Source organism: Dermochelys coriacea, chromosome 1 (genome assembly GCF_009764565.3).
Source record: "Dermochelys coriacea isolate rDerCor1 chromosome 1, rDerCor1.pri.v4, whole genome shotgun sequence".
Lineage (NCBI taxonomy): Eukaryota > Metazoa > Chordata > Testudines > Dermochelyidae > Dermochelys > Dermochelys coriacea.
This window is the reverse complement of record NC_050068.2, coordinates 210449922-210471074: the sequence shown is the minus strand read 5'-3', so window position 1 is coordinate 210471074 and position 21153 is coordinate 210449922. Positions and strand designations below refer to the sequence as shown.

Sequence of the window (21153 nt, the reverse complement as noted above, 5' to 3'; positions counted from 1 at the left end):
TTTCCACCATAACTTCAACAACCACCACCTGTCCATTATACTCTCTGGAACTAGCATCAACTTCCTAGACACCATTAGCAGCTTCAACAAATGGAACCTTACAGACAAGAAACCCACACCTACCTTCATAGGTCCAGTAACCACTCCAAGAATTCTTATACACAGCCAGGTACTCAGACCACAGAATATGCTCAGAGGAGAAAGTCCATGATACACACCTTAACACAATTAAAACCACCTTCACCAAACAAGGACATGCCACCAGAGAAGTAGACTGCATCACAGACTGGGCCACCCACATACTTCGAGAGAACCTGCTTGAATACAAGGGAAAAAACCTCCAACTGCACCTCCTTAGTTGTCACCTACCACCCTACACTGGAAACTGTACAGGGTATAGTGTCGGGTTGGATCACAGAAAACCCCTTGGGAACTGCCAGCTGATGTGCTAGGACTACCTCTAAGTCCGTTTTCTCCTGTCGACATAATTAAACCACCCTCAATGAGTAGTGGTAGGAGACACTCTCCAGGCCAACATAGCGCTATCCACACTGGCACTTCTGTTGGTGTAACATATTGCTCAGGGGGTGTTTCCCGCCCCCCCCCCCGAGTGACACAAAGTATACCAACAAAAGTGCTAATACGTAGACACTGCCTTAGTATCCTTCTGAGACCTGAAGACCACCTCTATGCAGCTTGAATGGTCTCTTTCACCAACAGACATTGGTCCAATAAAATATATATCACCACCTATCTTGTCCACAGCTATGAAGGCAGAACTCATGGGAACTTCAAGAGCCAAGACATTCCCCTTCTATCAGCCAGTGACAAGTATATCCTCAGATTGAAGAACCTTTCTAATGGATGCGTGGACCTTACAATAAAAGACAGGCTTCTAGAAGAATCCCAGCTGCAACTCTAAGTACAGAGAGTTACTTCAACAAAATCCCAATACCGTGGCCAGAACACAGCTCTTTAGGAAAACGCTGTATGCTTCTGGGGGTGTTTGTCCATGTTATCACATAGCCCTAGAAAAGAATATTATCTGAGAAGAGCTGGGGGAAATCTCACTATAGCATCCCTCACCCATATCTGGCTACAAAGCAGGTGGAGGTGGGTCTGTGTACACATACATGTACAAACACCTCTTGAAGGCTGCACAGCCAAAGCTAGAGAAACAGATGAACAACTACTAGAGGGAGCATTCAAGACTAGTACAGGAAATACCCCTACAGATTTCGTGCCATTTTTACTGCAGTTCCTATTTCAACTGCTCATTATGAAACATGTCAACTGTTCCGATCATTCAGTGACTGGAAGGTATATTGTATACCACAGCAATTTCTCCTTTTCTCTAGACTTTTGTACATGTTGCATACCAAGATGTACATAATATTAAGACAAATCCATTTCCCCAGAATACCTCATAATGGTATGGAATGACTCTTCCTCCACACCACAGTCTGGGTCGGAGAGGCGGCTGATAATATCCGGAAGCAAGTTGTAAATGGCATTACCCTGCATAGGACCAAAAAAAAAAAAAAAAAAAAAAAAAAAAAAAAAAAAAATCATCATCATCATCACCACCACCACCACATGGCATATACTAACAAAGGAATGAATGTACCGTTTGGGCCAAGCTAGAGAACAGAGTTTCCAACTGAAATGGCCCTTCACCAGCCCCAGTGATTTTTGACATGGTTGTGTCCATCAGCTTCTGGAGGTGGGTCTGCGTACATGTACACGTGCGCACACACTTCTTTGAGGCTGCACAGCCAAAGCTAGAGAAACAGATGAACAACTACTAGAGGGAGCATTCAAGACTAGCACAAGAAATACCCCTACAGATTTACTGATGGCCTAAAGCCAGGATCAAAAGAGGTTGAGGATGGAAGCAAAAGGAAATTACACTCCTCTTCTGGGATGGAGGACTTCAAGGAGTTGACACTGGAGTCTCAGAGTCAGCATCAAATTTTCCCCACTTTTCCTTTAGTAGAAGATGTAAGGGAAGCATAAATCTTGGAAAATATTTTTTTCCTATACACTGAGCCTTGCTGACCCTCTTACTTTGGGGGAAACCTGAGCAGGGGAAGATCACGTGTTATTCCCTGCTGGCCTGGCAAAGCTTGATACGCTTTCAGGATAAGCTTATTAGTGTCTTTGGTGTCAGGCAATTTGGATTCAGAATATTTGAGGAGGCTGTGTCACTCACTCAGCCCAGGAGAATCTATGCGAAGTTTTATTTTTCTGGCAGGAGAGCTCAAGGAGAACTGAGGAATCCTGAGGAATCCATTTGTGACCTTAATTGGGGGCTTAATTCCCATAGGCCCCCATAATGGAGGTGGAGAAAAAACAGTTTGCCAGTCAGCAGGCTCCCTCAAGTAGAATTGCCAGAATTATAAAGGAATAATTCAGTAACTAGTGCAACAGCACAAACAGCATCTAATTCAGGAACACAAGTTTCTAGGCAGGCTAGCAAACCCAGAGGGACAGACCTGACCTGACGTGCAGTTACCAGGCTCAGTGAAATGTGCCCAAACACTGGCTGACCGAAACAGAGGAGGAATTTGAGACTGCTGGGCTCTGAAAACAGCACAGTGGATTCCCCTTTAGACAGTCTCATGCATGCCCCACAGGCCCCACCTTTGTACCCATTCAGTGCAGAAACTGGCGACGCTGGATGTCACTCAGCTCTCCTGTGACTGGATTGGTCACAATAGACAGCATCAGTCGGCTAGCCTCATGGTGCAGCAAGAGTAGAGACAGCGCATGTGCTGGTCCAATGGACACTACTACCAAAGTTCTGTGTCAGCAGCACAGAAACGCAGACACCTACAGTGGAGGATCCATAGGGACACTACTTCAAGAAGTATAAATAAATACTTGATTTCAAAAGGCTTTCTTGAGTCACAGTATTCAAACACTAGTCACATCTCCTGAAGGGAAGGCTTGCAGGGCTTAACCCAATGAAGCTGGATGAGAAATCAAGGGGCTGTAGTCCAAGGATCGGTCAGAATGGGAGAATCACATTACTTTCCTGGAGAGGGAAGTAAAGGCTTGAGGCGTAAGATCTGGAGGGAGTGCACTCAGAGATACCACAGAAGGGGGTCAGAAGTGCAGCTAGCCCTGGACCCATGATAATGGTGGTACTAGTGGGATGAATGTGACAGTAGTCATTTGCTGTAAGTGACAGCAGTAAAAACAAGTACTATGGAAGGAAAAAGCAAGATAAAAGTAGCTTATGTTCTTTTGGGGGAAGAGTAAGAAAAAGATAGTCAGGAAAATCGAATATGAACAGCTCACAAAAAAGAAGCAAGTGGAGTTATACAAAGAAAGGGGCTAGACAATAAAAAACTGAAAAAAAGGCATTGCTGGTCAGTCTGCAGTATCTGGAGGAAAAACTGGGGACCAGAACTGTGTGAAAACAGAAAATGACCCAGTTCTCCAGTGGAAACAGGAGAGTCCAAGGAAGAAGTTCCCAGTGGAAGGCTCGGGAGAGTGATCAGAGCAGCAGCTGGGCCCCATCCCAAGGGGGCTTCCTAAATATCAATCTTTGGTGTGGGAAAAAGCTGCAGAGAACCTGGAGTACCAGAGGCTTCCTGATTGTGAGAAGGAGAGAACTGAATAGGAAAAAGCATGCCAGCTGCAAGTGAAACTATTATGAGGAACACCAACAGCAGTGCCAGCATGAACTAGAGATCGAGAGATTAAAGGGACCAGAAATCTAATGAACTGATAAGTTATAGAACACAGACCACCAACTCTGGAGAGAGCATTTATGCTCAATTGTTGTCCCTCCCAGCAGCAGGGACCAGCATTTATCTCACTGCCTTTGAGAAGGGTTGTGATTTGAACCAGGCTCTACCATGTGAATCAATTCCATTTTCTTACTCTGTTACAAAAGGCACAAAAGCCTACCATCACATAGAGGGGACAGACTGTGTGGACGATAGACAATTTAAAACAGCCTTGAATTTGAACAGTCTTCAGAAGATTCCAGAAAAAGGATTTCAAGGGGCAAGAAGGGGTTCAGAAGCAAAAGGGAGCACCTTGTATGGAGGAAACAAATCAGCTGAGGGAGTGGGAGGGGGGAGAGAGAGGGAAGTGGGGAAAGAAGATTACCTCCATGCAGACTGCAACTAGCACTCAAAATGCCTACAGTCAATTTCCCTGCACAAGCAGGTCTGCGGACAGTTGTGGCACAGAAACAGCTAACTGGGGTTGTGAGCCAATTCCAGAGCTAGTATAGGAGGTGCCAAAATACCAAACAAACAGTTTCAGCTGCTTCATTAGCTGATGTTGGCACTGTAACCCAGTAGTTGGATGCCAGACCAGAGAATTCTTTCTGCATGTGAAAATAATGGAGACAGGGCTGAACAGGGAACCTGAGGCCTGGAGAACAAAATCAGTGAGAACACAGAAAGCAGGAATCCAGGACCCATTTAGGAACCCCTTGACTATATTAAAGGTAGGGGAAAACCTTAAATTTACAGGGTAAGAGGTTATGCCCAGGAGAAGGCTACCAAGCAAGTTGAGAGAATGTGAGCTTCCGAATGGAGAGTTAATGACTAAACACAGGACTTCCCAACAGCAGTGCTGACCCACTAGGGAATCACATTTAATGGGGCCAAAAGCAAGACTGAAGAGGTAGGCTCTCAAGACCTGCATCCTTATAGTACTAGATACAGTGTTTTCAAAGCAGTTTGTCTTCTGGATATAGACTCAAAGTAGTGAGCACTTGAGCCAAAGTGAAGCTCCCAAACAAAGAACTGAAACTTCCTTGGCACATTCAGTAGACAGAGTTTGTTTTCTAACTAGGCCCTGTTCAGCAAGGAAACCTTGAGCTAAAGGAAGTCTGAACAGCGGTTCAACTCAAAGAGCTGCTATCCCAGCTCATGCCTGAGAGAAGCCAGTCAGGAACTCCTCTCTCCTCAGGGTGTGGAGATTCTTCACACATCTCAGGGACACAGGGAAAGCCAAAGGGCACATACTCACAGAGAAGTAGGTGTGGGCACCAAGAGAAGTATGCAAGTGGGAGGTACCCCTCCTTTTGATGAGCTGTTAAAGTGTACATGCGTCTGACCACATAGTGGGTGGAACTGGCTGAGAAGATATTACTAATCTTTGAAAACTCATGGCAATCGGGGGAGGTCCCGGACCGACTGGAAAAAGGATAATGTAGTGCTCATCTTTAAAAAAGGGAAGAAGGAGGATCCTGGGAACTATAGGCCAGTCAGCCTCACCTCAGTCCCTGGAAAAATCATGGAACAGGTCCTCAAGGAATCAATTCTGAAGCACTTAGAGGAGAGGAAAGTGATCAGGAACAGTCAGCATGGATTTACCAAGGGCAAGTCATGCTTGACTGATCTAATTGCCTTCTATGACGAGAAAACTGGCTCTGTGGATGAGGGGAAAGCAGTGGACGTGGTGTTCCTTGACTTTAGCAAAGCTTTTGACACAGTCTCCCACAGAATTCTTGCCAGCAAATTAAAGAAGTATGGGCTGGATGAATGGACTACAAGGTGGATAGAAAGCTGGCTAGATTATCGGGTTCAACGGGTAGTGATCAATGGCTCCATGTCTAATTGGCAGCTGGCATCAAGTGGAGTGCCCCAAGGACCAGTCCTTGGGCGGTATTGTTCAATATTTTCATTAATGATCTGGAGGATGTCATGGATTGCATCCTCAGCAAGTCTGCAGATGACACTAAACTGGGAGGAGAGGTAGATATGCTGGAGGGTAGGAATAAGCTACAGAGGGACACAGAAAAATTAAACCATTGGGCCAAAAGAAATCTGATGAGCTTCAACAAGGACAAGTGCAGAGTCCTGCACTTGGGACAGAAGAATTCCATGCACCGCTACAGACTAGGGACTGAATGGCTAGGCAGCAGTTCTGCAGAAAAGGACTTAGGGGTTACAGTGGATGAGAAGCTGGATACATGTCAACAGCGTGCTGTTGTTGCCAAGAAGGCTAATGGCATTTTGGGATGTATAAGTAGGGGCATTGCCAGCAGATCGAGGGACGTGATCATTCCCCTCTATTCGACATTGGTGAGGCCTCATTTAGAGTACTGTATCCAGTTTTCGGCCCCACACTACAATAAGGATATTGGAAAACATCCAGCAGAAGGCAACAAAAATGATTAGGGGACTGGAACACATGACTTGAGAGGCTGAGGGAACTGGGTTTGTTTAGTCTGCAGAAGAGAAGAATGAGAGGGGATTTGATAGCTGCTTTCAACTACCTGAGAAGGGGTTCCAAAGAGGATGAATCTAGACTGTTCTCAGTGGTAGCAGATGACAGAACAAGGAGTAATGGTCTCAAGTTGCAGTGGGGAAGGTTTAGGTTGGATATTCGGAAAAAAACTCTCTCACTAGGAAGGTGTTGAAACACTGGAATGTGTTACCTAGGGAGGTGGTGGAATCTCCTTCCTTTGAGGTTTTTAAGGTCAGGCTTGACAAAGTTCTGTCTGGGATGATTTAGTTGGGGATTGGTCCTGCTTTGAGCAGAGGGTTGGACTAGATGACCTTCTGAGGTCCCTTCCAACCCTGATATTCTATGATTGTGGAAATTCTGCTTCTTTTCAGGCTTGATTCTGGCACACAGGGTGGAGCATAAGGCCACATAAGCCAAATCAGCAATGCATCTGTCCTGGCAGGGTTTACCAGGCAAGCTTGTTAGTCTGCTGGAGCTCCAGCATTGCTGTGCCCTGTAAATGTGGTGGGTAGAAGTCTACTCTGCGTGACAGCCACCAAAGTTGTTTAAGTGTCAAAGGCTAGATACTAGAGCACACAGTAGTATGTTTGAAGAGGGAAGTGAGCACACAGGCAGAGATGAGGCACAGGGCTGGTGGTAGCAGTTACATGCTGTGGTGACAAAGTCTTTAAGATTCAAAGGCCAGAATGGACCATTGTGATCATCCAGTCCGATCTCCTGAAGAACCCAGGCCATATAGAGTCAACGTACTCTGCAGTGGATGGATAGTCACTTTCAACAACATCAGGATTGGGACAAGGATGGTTCTGAGTGTCCTTCTAGATTTATACAGTCACTAGACAGCATGAGAGAGGGTCCAGGACAGACACTGTCTCCTTGGCCATGTGCAAGACAGCTTGGAAACCAGCACCCTTCTCTAGAGCTCCTTGCTCTTCGCTTAGATCCGCAGTCCTGACAGCCTCCTCTCCCTCTCCACACCTCCTCACTGGGATGCTCCCTAGAATCCCTTGCCATCCCTCACCTTGTTGGAAAGTTCGCTGAAAAAATTCCGAGCCAGACCCACAATTTCCTCTTCAGGGTCAATGAGCAGAGCAGCCATCTCACTCACTTGCCCCTTTACTTTCACCATGTCTTTGAGAATCAGGTGTGTCATCACCAACCCAGCTGTCTGCCTCACACCTTGACAGGGGTCCCTCAGCCTAAGAGAAAGATTCAGTTACACAGGGAGCCAATAGGCCATCTGGCTCCCTCCCAAAGAACCAAGTCTCCTATTTGTTCAGGCCTCCCTGCCACAACCCTTAGCACTCAAAATTCCCTCATCTCCTCAAACCTGGGTTACTGTAGCTCTCTCGCCTTCCTAAGAGGCATTCTCCCCCCCAATCAGCTATTCTGAACTCTCCACTCCCAGAGAGGAGGTTTTACCTGGCATACAGATGGGGGGTCCAGGGCTCCACTAGATTGGGGAAGCGGATAGCTAGATCTCCTGCTGCAATCATGAGGTTGGACCTCACAACAGGTAGGGTGGATTTCTCCAGCATGGTAAACAGGAGGCGCAAGTGAGAGTCACAGAATTCAGTGCTGAGGGGAGACAGGGTGGGGACAGAAGACAAAAGCAAGACTCAATTTTTAGAGCTTTAGTAAGAACAGAGCCAAGGGCACGCTCATTGTACTTGCTCCAGAGAAGCGTGCTATGACATGGGGACAAAGTCACTTTTGACAGATGTCTATACTACCCACTGGATCAGCTGGCAGCGATATATCCAGCGGGGGGGTTGATTTATTGCATCTAGTCTAGACGCAATAAATCGACCCCGGAGCACTCTCCCCTCGACTCCTGTACTCCACTGGCGCAAGAGGAGTCGACGGGGGAGCGTCAGCAGTCGACTTACCGCAGTGAAGACACAGAGGTGAGTAGATCCAAGTATGTCGACTTCAGCTATGTAATTCACATAGCTGAAGCTGTGTAACTTAGATTGATTCTTTCCCCCTCCCCCACACAGTGTAGACCAGGCCTAAGAGGTTAGGCTGGGGAGAAGAGGATTATGGCCAGAAGGCTGGACATTACCTGACCATGCAGAGTTTACCAAGGGCCAGCGCTGCAGCAGCTGAGAGTGCTGGATCATTGTAGAGCCCAGGGTTATTGCAGATCTTGAGCACCAGGGGAATAAAGGCAGAGAGCAGCTGCTTCCCTGCAGTGGGGAGAAACAAACACCATCAGTTCTGAGAGAGCATACCTCAAAATGTATCTCATTTCAAAAGGAGAACACGTAGTTAGTCACAAATTACTGAAGAGTCCACACAGATTTGGTGTCCCCTCACTTTTGTAGTTGGACAAGTGCCATTAGAAATTCAGAATCATGAAGTTGATGTCATAAGAAATTCACATGAAAAGGAAATTTCCACAGCATTTTAAAACAGAAAAGGAGTACTTGTGGCACCTTAGAGACTAACAAATTTATTTGAGCATAAGCTTTCGTGAGCTACAGTTCACTTCATCGGATGCATTTGGTGGAAAATACAGTGGGGAGATCTCCCCACTGTATTTTCCACCAAATGCATCCGATGAAGTGAGCTGTAGCTCACGAAAGCTTATGCTCAAATAAATTTGTTAGTCTCTAAGGTGCCACAAGTACTCCTTTTCTTTTTTGCGAATACAGACTAACACGGCTGCTACTCTGAAACAGCATTTTAAGTTTCCTGAAGGAATAATTTGTGTGCTTCATGCTGGTTCTCACACATTAGGTCCACTCTTTAGGGCATGGTAGATAAAGAGGTATGGACTGGAGGGGAACACTCCCATCTGGGGGCCACACTCACCATCCAGCAGCTCTGTGTCACAGATGTTGCGGATAACTTCTGCCTCAGTGTCATCAGCTGAGGCACCTACTAGGCCCAGATCCTCCTCCATGGTGGTCTCATTCTCAATGCTCTGTGCAGAGGGAAGAAAGAAGTTATTGAACAAAAAGTTCTAGAAAAGACTTTGCATCATACTAGCACCTTCCATCACAAGGTCCTTACCTCAAGGGTGGGATGTGGGCCCTCATTAACAGCAACATGATAAAAGCTTACAAGATCAAATGAAGGGAGAATTCAACCTATTTGCCCCCTCTAGTTTGAATAGAATTATGATAGCGGGGCAGAGGTCTGTCAGTTTGTATTTTGTGGTATGGCAACATTGATGAGGGATTTAAAGAAGCAAGTCCATGCAACCTCTGATCAGCCAAGACAAACTGGGCTACAACCAGCATGAGGGCTGGATCTATCACCTATAAGCAACAATGGATATGCAAATCCAAAAGGCCAGTTACTTTGATTGATGAGGAACTTATAAAAACAGAAAATCAAACTGGTCTTGCTCTATATGGAGGACACGGTTTACCATTTCCTCCAGATGGTACTCTGGAATAAACACTCAGAAAAATGTCAATGTAACCTGACCTGATAATAAATCAGAAACACTTGGGAACTGGAGAAGCAGAATGCATGAGGGATAAAGAGAAGAGAAGAGTTTTCTGGATACAGCAGATTGGAGGCTTCTGATCAGGAGGAAAACTATATACGTTTTGCAACTTAAACTAGCAGAAGTCTTCCTCACTGGGCTTTGCAAAATATTAGAGTAGGTATGATATATATTCTGTTTTTGTTAGTTATACTACCATTTTCTCTATTTTTAATATAGCTTGTTTAAGAAAACTACTGTTGTATGTGTAATTTCACAGGCTGTTCCAAAGGAAGAAGAATCCCACAACCTCAGAGAGGCTCCAGAAACTCCTTCAACTTTCAGCAGCTCTCCCAACACTTAGTCTTGGGTCAGACAAGGCACAAACAAAAGACTCTGTCACTGAAGTTCATTGGAAAAGGTGGGGTCAGGTGAACACAAAAAAGAAGCCAAAAGGCCAAAGGTGCTGGGGAGAACCAGTGCCAGGAATTACATGGGACAGAAAGAGAAGAGGGGAGCATGGTCAGGACACCTGGGTTCATTCTTTCTCCCCAGCATCCCAAACTCAAGGGCATCAGGGGATCTTTAGTGAACATGGAGGACACGACCTCAACCGTCTCTGATTTGAAACATGTAACAATGCCCCCAACACTTTGCTTGAGCACTGGATCAGTACTCTTCAGAGGGAGAGAAAGTCTTAAGTGTTGTACAAGGAGGATAAAAACTGAAAATTCAACTTTTAAAAATTAAATACAGGTTCATTTTGTATAAATATTTAAATTAAATATGAAAATATGACAACTTATGTTAAGACCTATTCTTACTATAATACATTAAAATCATTTAATTTAAAAATTCAAAAAATAATACTGAGCAGTATAAGTTTGCTGCCAAGTTTAAAAGTAAGTCAAATCACTGAACTGGAGGAAGTCACTCACTAAGCACCTGGAATAAGTTTGTTGAAATGCTAAACTAAATTCTGAAAGCAATAGCCTCTTCAGAGAGAATATTTTTTCATTTCAGTTTATTCAACAAGTTCAGTTCAATGACTAGTTCATTCAAAGTTAAGCCGCCAATGGGAGTTCAAAAAGTAGGAAACCTAGTTTTTCCTTTCCAGTCTATGAATAAGAACTAGGTGAGAGGAGATCTACAAATTCTAAAATCTTGAGAAACATGGTGAGCAGAAACAATTACCTCAATTCACTAACTACAGATATTTCATTTGTTTAATAATCAGTTAATTTTAAATGCAAAAAACATCTTTTAATAACCTTTTTCCCCAAAATTTTTCATAGGTATTCAGTATATTTAAAGTAGATTTAACTAATAGAAAAATCATTTAAAAATGCTATTTTTGTGCATTAAATTTAAATTTCCAGCCAAACAGAGCTTGACACAAATCACAAGTAAAAAAATTTAGTAAATAAGAAATATTAAAATCACCATATTCTAACATAATGTATCCTCTTGGATAGCAAAAAGAAGCACTAAATTTAGCGTGAAGGCTGTATCAATGTGTTTTAATGGTTACCACCAACCAATGATTATCAGCCTCTCTTTAGGAAAAGAACTAAAAAGTTCATATACAAAACAAGATTAAAAAAAAAAAAAGACACCAATAATTTAATCCAAGGTTTCCTGCTTGCTGATTTAAACTGACTAAAATTGGTGATTTAAAATCAATCCACGCTGGTCTTGCACACAACTCCTTACAGAACCGTTCTCCCTAGAAACTTGCTGGTGCAGTGACTGAGGAGGAATGGGCTATGCATAGGAAGGAGCTCAGTTCTAACCTTGGCACTCTGCTCTTTGGTGCTGTTGGCAACATGTTTCTTGGCCTCCTGCTCCTCCCCAAGGACACGGCGCCTACGAAGCTCTGCACTCACTGCCCGCTCCAGATGCACAACCTGCTGTAAGGCCACATTTCCCACGAGGGAGAGCAGATGTGTCAGCAGGAAAGTAGGAAGAGTGTTGGCACCACCAGGGACACTGTTTGGAGAAGTCTCTGGTTCTGATGCATGGAAAAGGAAGGAGTCAAAATTCACAGAACTTCTTCTCTGGACTTACATTCTGTTAATTATCAGCAAGTCTCAATGACTCTGCACCCCACCTCTACATCTTTGGATGTCCAGCTCACTGCACCCTCATTCCCTTCCAATCCAGCTTCTTCTGGAGCCACTTCACCATGCCTCCCCTATCTACCTATCCCAAGGGCAGCTGGTTGCAATGCTGCAGGCTATGGGAACAGACCTCCTCCATCCACCTCACCTGCTCCCACCCCTTGCGGCTCCTGAAGCCTCTCCAGAGCCTGTTGGCCACAACACCGCAGGATTTGGGCACATATCTCCTCAGGCCCTTCTGCTAACTGGTAGATGAGGGTCACTGCTGACTCCATGAAAGGGATCCAGAGTGTGCTTGGTTGGGCAAAGCCTGCGAGTACAAAAGAGAACCACATGTTACACAGGCCAGACATATCAACACCTACCCCATGCTCTGTAGCTTCCTTGACCTCACCTGTGGTCACAGCCTCACTCAGGCATCCAAAGAGCAGGTGTGTCTGCGGCAGCCGGAAAGGAGCATGGTTCTTCCCCTCAGCTGGCTGCAGAGAGAACCCCAGACAGATGGGTAACCTTAGCTCACTCACAACCTTCTCTACCCTCTTTCTCCCTCCGTGTTCCTGAGGCGTTCTCTCCTTTTCCACACTCATACTACTAGATACAAATGTGTTATACTGATGGTAGAGCCATCCAGAATGTTTGGGGGGGAGCAATTCTAGAATCATTTGAGATCCCAAGCAATGGAGAACAAAAAGTGGTTCCTTCCCCTTTCTGAAGTTACAATGGTCAGACTGCATCATACAGAAAGACTGCAGCTATAGGCCAACAAAGGAAGCTTCCAAGCCAAGATGAGCAATCCTACTTTTGAGCTTGTTATTCCCTTGGAGTACCACTTGATCCTGCTTTCCAACCAAGTGAACAAGGGTACAAGACAGGTAAATGCTGAAAATATTAAACAATAGAATGCCTTCACCTGAAGTACTGTGACCAGTCCAGGTCATCTTATTAAAAGAAGATAGTAGACCCTCCCCCTTGCCATTTTGAGGGCTTAAGAGAAGCAGTTTCCACAATCAGCAGCACAGAAGCTGGACAAGTGAAGCCAAATGCCCATTCTGTATGCATGGAACCTGGAGCTGGAGAGGGAGAGAGTAAGCTAAAGGAGAGGAATTACTCCTCAGCTGGGAGTTTGATATACTTGTACAACCAATCATGGCCAGAATAGCACGGGCACATCTGGAGCTGCCTAGATCCTGAATTCACAAGAGCATGTTGTTTGGGGTGTGGAAAATAAGAAAAATCAGTTTCCAGCAGTGGGAGATATAGCCTCAGTTGGCTAGAATACTATCCCTACAGTCACAATCCAGGTCTGGAGTATCAAGGAGGGAGGGAGGGAGGAAGAGCTGCTATGAGCATTCAACCATCTGTAGCCCTAGTTCCTTCCATAAAGCTGAGCTGCTGAGAGAAGCTGTGAGCTGTGGTAGAGAAGTAGCCAACTGGGGCTGTGAGACTAATATAGGGAGGAAAGCTTTGCACTAAAACACTCAGTTTCTCAAGACTTCGTTTGTGGCATTGGTAACCCAGTCAGTCTCCAGAGCAGAGAATTCTATTGCACATGAAAAAGTAGGTAGATCAAGTATTTCTTTTCACTCTTTTAAAAGGTTGTCTTTTTAACTTACTACTTCATACATTAAAAAGATATAAAGCTCATTGCCCCGCTATATTGAGGCGAAGGGTTTAGATATTCCTATTGATATACAAGTGTTCAGCTTTTATAGTAGAAGCCGTGTTAGTCTGTATTCGCAAAAAGAAAAGGAGTACTTGTGGCACCTTAGAGACTAACAAATTTATTAGAGCATAAGCTTTCGTGAGCTACAGCTCACTTCATCGGATGCATTTGGTGGAAAAAACAGAGGGGAGATTTACACACACACACACACACACACACACACACACACACACACACACACGAAACAATGGGTTTATCATACACACTGTAAGGAGAGTGATCACTTAAGATAAGCCATCACCAACAGCAGGGGGGGAAGGAGGAAAACCTTTCATGGTGACAAGCAGGTAGGCTAATTCCAGCAGTTAACAAGAATATCAGAGGAACAGTGGGGAGTGGGGTGGGAGGGAGAAATAGTTTTACTTTGTGTAATGACTCATCCATTCCCAGTCTCTATTCAAGCCTAAGTTAATTGTATCCAGTTTGCAAATTAATTCCAATTCAGCAGTCTCTCGTTGGAGTCTGTTTTTGAAGCTTTTTTGTTGAAGTATAGCCACTCTTAGGTCTGTGATCGAGTGACCAGAGAGATTGAAGTGTTCTCCAACTGGTTTTTGAATGTTATAATTCTTGACGTCTGATGAGTACCCAGAAGTCACCTACTACAGGACAGGCCCAACAAAGAAAACAACAGAACGCCACTAGCCATCACCTTCAGCCCCCAACTAAAACCTCTCCAACGCATCATCAAGGATCTACAACCTATCCTGAAGGATGAGCCATCGCTCTCTCAGATCTTGGGAGACAGACCAGTCCTTGCTTACAGACAACCCCCCAATCTGAAGCTAATACTCACCAGCAACCACACACCACACAACAGAACCACTAACCCAGGAACCTATCCTTGCAACAAAGCCCGTTGCCAACTCTGTCCACATATCTATTCAGGGGATACCATCATAGGGCCTAATCACATCAGCCACACTATCAGAGGCTCGTTCACCTGCGCATCTACCAATGTGATATATGCCATCATGTGCCAGCAATGCCCCTCTGCCATGTACATTGGCCAAACTGGACAGTCTCTACGTAAAAGAATGAATGGACACAAATCAGACGTCAAGAATTGTAACATTCAAAAACCAGTTGGAGAACACTTCAATCTCTCTGGTCACTTGATCACAGACCTAAGAGTGGCTATACTTCAACAAAAAAGCTTCAAAAACAGACTCCAACGAGAGACTGCTGAATTGGAATTAATTTGCAAACTGGATACAATTAACTTAGCCTTGAATAGAGACTGGGAATGGATGAGTCATTACACAAAGTAAAACTATTTCCCCATGGTATTTCTCCCTCCCACCCCACCCCCCACTGTTCCTCTGATATTCTTGTTAACTGCTGGAATTAGCCTACCTGCTTGTCACCATGAAAGGTTTTCCTCCTTCCCCCCCCCTGCTGTTGGTGATGGCTTATCTTAAGTGATCACTCTCCTTACAGTGTGTATGATAAACCCATTGTTTCATGTTCTCTGTGTGTGTGTATATAAATCTCTCCTCTGTTTTTTCCACCAAATGCATCCGATGAAGTGAGCTGTAGCTCACGAAAGCTTATGCTCTAATAAATTTGTTAGTCTCTAAGGTGCCACAAGTACTCCTTTTCCTTTTGCGAATACAGACTAACACGGCTGCTATTCTGAAACCAGTTTTTGAATACTAGTTTAAAAAGATTAAAAACCCCTCTCCCCTAAGAACTTAAGTAGAGATAAGGAATTTATATTTCAGGGCATAGGCCAACTTATAATGGAGGTTAGAAGAAGCAGCTTTCCCTGTGGATGGGCCACTTCTCTCAATAAATGTTACTTACTTGTAATTTGAGTTCAAGATTAGGGATGTAAAAGGTTAAGCAGTAAGCATTAGGCTTACCAGTTAACCAACCATAAGAGTTAACCCCCGGCAGCCCCATGCTGGGCTGGAGCTCCTGGGCTGGGCTGGAGCAGCCCTGGTGCTGCCAAGCCTACTGGAGCTACCTCGGTTAACAGATGTAATTTTAAGCGCTTAACTGGTTAAATTTTTTAACCGATATTAACATCCCTATTGAAGATGACTACATATTCACACTTATGGGCAATGTGCTGACCAGGGCTATTTATTAGTGGAACCTTCTCTACACAGTACCTGTTGGAGTACACATGCAGCACCCCCCTTCCACCACCACTCCCCTCAGCATTCACAAACATTCCAAGGTCAGAGGAACTGCTGCTAACTTGTAACATTCAAGGATACTATCTGGAAATAGTTTGAGAAGACACATGCTAACTCATACGATTCTTAACGAATAACCCAAAAGACTTCCTAAAAATCTTTATTTCTATTTAAATATGCTAGAACTCTTCTAGCATCCGAGATATCTATAGGAGATTCCCCTGTATTAGCACGTGGCTTCTGAAAGAACAATAAATTTACTGTCCTATGTGAAACTCAGATGCTATTTTTGGTTAAAAAAAAAAAAAAAGCCTGGGATCAGGTCTAAAAACCCAAACTTATTTTTGTTTAAAAAAAAAAAAAAAAAATAGATAAAAGGTGGGACTGCCAACAATACAGGCAATTAGCTCACCCTTTTGGCTGAGTTATAAACAATCAAACACAATCTTAATAGATAAATAAGGAACACTACCAAGTGCTCGAGAGGGGTCTTCATAAGCATAGATAAAACCAAAGTAAGATTGCATGCGGGAACTGGGTCCCTGAAGGGGGATACAAAACAATGGGCTGTGTTGCTTACAGACAGCCCCCCAACCTGAAGCAAATACTCACCAGCAACCACACACCAGAACCACTAACCCAGGAACCTATCCTTGCAACAAAGCCCGTTGCCAACTGCGTCCACGTATCTATTCAGGGGACACCATCATAGGGCCTAATCACATCAGCCACACTATCAGAGGCTCTTTCACCTGCGCCTCTACCAATGTGATATATGCCATCATGTGCCAGCACTGCCCCTCTGCCATGTACATTGGCCAAACTGGACAGTCTCTACGTAAAAGAATAAATGGACACAAATCAGACGTCAAGAATTACAACATTCAAAAACCAGTCGGAGAACACTTCAGTCTCTCCGGTCACACGATTATAGACCTAAGAGTGGCTATCCTTCAACAAAAAAAGCTTCAAAAACAGACTCCAACGAGAGACTGCTGAATTGGAATTAATTTGCAAACTGGATACAATTAACTTAGGCTTGAATAGAGACTGGGAGTGGATGGGTCATTACATAAAGTAGAACCATTTCCCCATGTTATTTCTCCCCCCACCCCACCCCCCACTGTTCCTCAGACGTTCTTGTTAACTGCTGGAAATGGCCCACCTTGATTATCACCACAAAAGGTTTTCCTCCTTTCCCCCCCTCTCCTTCCTGCTGGTAACAGCTCATCTTAAGTGATCACTCTCCTTACAGTGTGTATGATAAAACCCATTGTTTCACATTTGTGTGTGTGTGTGTGTGTGTGTGTGTGTGTGTGTGTGTGTGTGTGTGTGTGTGTGTGTGTGTGTGTGTGTGTGTGTAAAAATCTCCCCACTGTATTTTCCACCAAATGCATCTGATGAAGTGAGCTGTAGCTCACAAAAGCTTATGCTCAAATAAATTTGTTAGTCTAAGGTGCCACAAGTACTCCTTTTTTTGCAAATACAGACTAACACGATCGCTACTCTGAAACCTGTTGATGTAACTGGTGACCTAGGCTTGGTCTACACTACAGGGACAAGTCGATCTAAGCTAGACAATTTGAGTTACGTGAATAGTGTAACTCAAGTCAATGTAGCTTAGATCTACTTAAGGCGAGGTCCACACTACATGATGTCAACAGGAACTGCTTTCCCATCAACTCTCCTTATTCTTTTCGATCCAGTGGTGTACAGGAGTCGACCTGCCGCCGATGTGTCAATCACTGGGTGTTAATCCCCCAGTAATGTAGACGAGCCCTAAGATTTTTCCCCCACCTCCAAAAGACAAATCTAGCTCATTTCAAGTGATAATATGTTTTGTACAATGTTTTCTAGAGTAAAAAGTGATACACTGTGAAACAACAAGGAATAGGATATTAGTCAGAGTCCAATAGTCCAGGCCTGTTAGATGAACAGGCTGGAAATCCAGATGAATTCTACATGCTACTTAGAAAACAGGTCCGGAGACAAGGGAAGTAGTTTGTACATCTCCCCTGACAGCGGGTCTGTATACCATTGCTAATCCCTGCCAGGCTGATGTAACCAGGATCAGCCTCTTCTCCTCGAGTCTTATCTTCCTCACTACTTTCTGAATTAATGTAAAAGGAGGGAAAGTATACAAAAGGCTCTCTCCCCAATGCATTAGAAAAGTGTCTGAGATGGGCTGACTGTCATTGCCTGCTCTTGGGCTGAAAAAAAGACACTTTGTTGAACCTGCTTGTAAAAGGCCCATGACAAGCTAACCCCAACTGGAGAAGATCTCTATAAGCTGGTCCTTTAATGACCCACTTGTGCATCTGAGAGCTTTCCCTCAGCTGAGCCTGAACTGCCAACACTCTCTCCTGTTAAATGCAGAGAGTCATCAGACAGATGTCTTGTGGTATGCCCCAGACTGGTTGCCTCAGCACGCAGAGCTGAATCAGCACCTCTGCTTGACATAACCCAGCCATTGTATTGTCCATCACTGCATAAACTTTCCCCCTTAGATGAGTAAAAGAAGATTTGAGAGCCAGATGAATTGCCCACACTTCTAAAACATTTATGTGCAGATTCTTTTCTTGGAACAGGCAGTGATCTCAAAACCGTCAGAGGGCCCAGTGAGTTCTCCATTCATTGTCTGACGCATCAGAGGTTATTGTGACCAATGGCGAGAGGACTGAACAGAACTCCCTTCAAAACATCAGTTCTGTTCATCCACCACAACAAAGAACCTAAAATGTGTTGTGGCATGGTGACTAGCATATTAAGTTTATCCAAATTTGGTTTGTAAATTCGAGCCAACCAATTTTGCACTGGACTCAGAGACATTCAAACCAAATGACATAAGTAGGCACTGCCGTATGACCCATCAGACCCAAAGTGAAAATATCTGGGTTTGAGAACTACCAATCTTCAGACATCTTTCCTTTGAAAAGAAAACCTGTCCTGCTACAGAGTTCACCATTGATCATATAAAGATGATTCTCCGAGTTGGACAGAGAATACACTTCTTGACATTTATAAGCAATCTTAAAATCTGAAAAGAGAAGTTTTAAACTGAATACGAGTCAACAGATCCATGCGCAAAGCCTACTTTACGAGCCAATTGTTTTAATATATGGGTAAGCAAAGATGCCCTCTTTTCTAAGATATACCACTACCTCTGAAAGGCACTTTGCAAGGACCTGTAGCACAAAGGAAAAAAAAACAAAACAAAACCCCAAACACTAGGACCTCATACTGAAGAGGTCGGTCCCACAACAAAACAGAGGTACTTCTGATGACTGAGCTGAATAGAAATATGAATCCTAGAGAGCTTTGAACCAATCCATGCTTGAGAGTAAGGGAATGATCAAGGCTAATATTAACATTTGAGACCAAAACTTCCAGATGAATGTGTTCAGCTTCTTTATATCTAACATAGGGCAGAAAGCCGCATCTTTTTTCGGCATCAGGAAATAACTTGAATCTCAGATGTTTGGGAACTTCATTTATAGCTCCTATTAGAAGCAATCCCTGAATTTCTGACAGAAGAACAACTTCGTGAGATGGTTCCCTGAAAAGGGGAAGGTTAGAAGAATTGAAAGGAGATCATGTTTTGAACCGTATTGCATAATCCTTTCCCATTATTTTTATTTGTCCAATGAAATAAGCCTCCAATTGCTTGTAAAATGGCCTGGCCTACCTCCAAACAAACAGTAGAAAGGAATTTTGCAAGTTGGTCTTCAAATCTCTACCCTCATATCAAATCTACAAGCCGTATTCAATGAAGACGAGAAAGCAAATTGCATCGATTTAGGTCTGGGCCTAAAAGACGACTTTTGTTGATACTGAGAAGTAGTAAGCTGCTGGTGTTGTAGTTGCTGTTGAGTTGAGAAATACAGTAACTCCTTGCTTAACGTTGTAGTTATGTTGCTGAAAAATGCAACTTTAAGCAAAATGATGTTAAGCAAATTCAATTTCCCCATAAGAATTAATGTAAATAGAGGAGGTTGGGTTCCAGGGAAATTTTTTTTCACTAGACAGAAGACACACTAAGTTTTAAACAAAAAATTTAATACTGTACAAAGCAATGATGATTGTGAAGCTTGGTTGAGGTGGTGGAGTCAGAGGGTGGAAAAAAAAAGAGTAGGATATTTCCTGGGGAATGCCTTACTGCTAAATGATGAACTAGCACTTGGCTGAGCCCTCAATGGTTAAGACGTTGTTAATGTATCCTCACCCTCTACAAGGCATGAATGGAGGGAGGGGAGACAGCATGGCTGGCAGACAGAATGTGAGAGAGATGCACATTGCCCCTTTAAGTATGCTGACCACACACTAAGTACATTGCCTTTTTAAGGAGATCAGCAAGTTGAGACAGCAGCTGCTGCCAGCAAGCTCCCTCCATCCTGAGCCCTGTTGTGTCCCCCGCCTACTCTATGGAGATGGGGTAAGCGTGGGGCAGGAGACACCCTGACATTAGCCCCTCCACCCACACCCACACCCACACAGCAGGAGGCTCCCAGGAGCAGCTCCAAGGCAGAGGGCAGGAACAGCACATGGCAGTGCGGTGAGGGATAGCTGAAGTGCTGGCAATTGACAGCCTGCTGGGCAGCTGCCGCACATGGAACTTGGGGAGCAGAGAACTGATGGGGGGTTGCTGGTCCACCCTGGTTCCAAGTCCCCACCAGCTAGCTGCAACGGGCTGCTCTTTCTGCAAGTAGTGGACAAAGCAGACAGCTGCCCAACAATGTTATAAGGGAGATTATGCTTGTTTAAAGTTGCACATTCTCTAATTGATCAGCAACAAAACAACGTTAAGTGGGATGACTAAGTGAGACGTTACTGTATGAAGATGGTGGATAAAATTGCCTGTAGTGAAAAGCAGTAGATGGGTCTCCTTTTAGTAGTAGAATATAAACCAAGTGATATACTGCTCTGTTCTCAATTTCTCCAAAGGTTTGCCTGTTTTGTTACTAAACAGACCCTCACCCTCAAAAGGAAGATTGACAACTTTAAATCTAGCATCCACAGCCAATGAACATCTTAACCATGCATGTCTACGGGTGACAGCAGACACTAAAGCCCTAGCCACAGAGCCAGAAGTATCAAAAGCAGCCATGAGGACTTGTTTTGCCACATTCTGAGTTTCTAAGAGGATAGCATTAACAAATTTCCTCTGATCCTCTGGTAATTCTAAAACAAAAACAGCAATTTTTTCCCCTACAGGTGAAAATGGTAGTGGGACATTACCATTGGTAATTGGCTACTCTTTTCTCTTCATCACTGATTATTACTTTCCTCTGAAAGGCAACATCTTCCCTTCTCTCAGCAACAGTATGGACTTGACCAGACCTAAATCTGTTACTTGCTATTGAAACCATCAAAGAATGTTGCATAGGGTACATAGGAAAATATGAAACTGCTCATGTGGGAGCTGATAGTTTGTCTGCGTTCTTAGAGATGGACTGGGAGGAAGCAGGAGCAGCCCAAACTGCTTTAGCAGGTTGAAAAAGTCTATCCAAAATA

At 44.1% G+C, this 21153-nt stretch overlaps 1 protein-coding gene across 5 annotated transcripts in view; it reads right to left on the bottom strand.

Moving 5' to 3' along the window:
• NCAPD2 (non-SMC condensin I complex subunit D2) overlaps window positions 1-21153 on the bottom strand; it is a 57728-nt gene that overhangs the window by 11052 nt on the left and 25523 nt on the right. For 4 of the 5 annotated variants that reach the window (XM_038381720.1, XM_043501080.1, XM_043501091.1 and 1 more), the window contains 8 exons: window positions 12173-12257; window positions 11927-12088; window positions 11452-11669; window positions 9037-9148; window positions 8285-8408; window positions 7642-7797; window positions 7241-7418; window positions 1424-1518 (listed from right to left, as the gene is read on the bottom strand). In XM_038381720.1, coding sequence (XP_038237648.1) covers window positions 1424-1518; window positions 7241-7418; window positions 7642-7797; window positions 8285-8408; window positions 9037-9148; window positions 11452-11669; window positions 11927-12088; window positions 12173-12257 — 1130 coding nt within the window. Of the gene's footprint in view, window positions 1-49; window positions 219-1423; window positions 1519-7240; window positions 7419-7641; window positions 7798-8284; window positions 8409-9036; window positions 9149-11451; window positions 11670-11926; window positions 12089-12172; window positions 12258-21153 lie in introns of those variants that run through there. The other variant, XM_043501088.1, reaches the window with a different exon arrangement.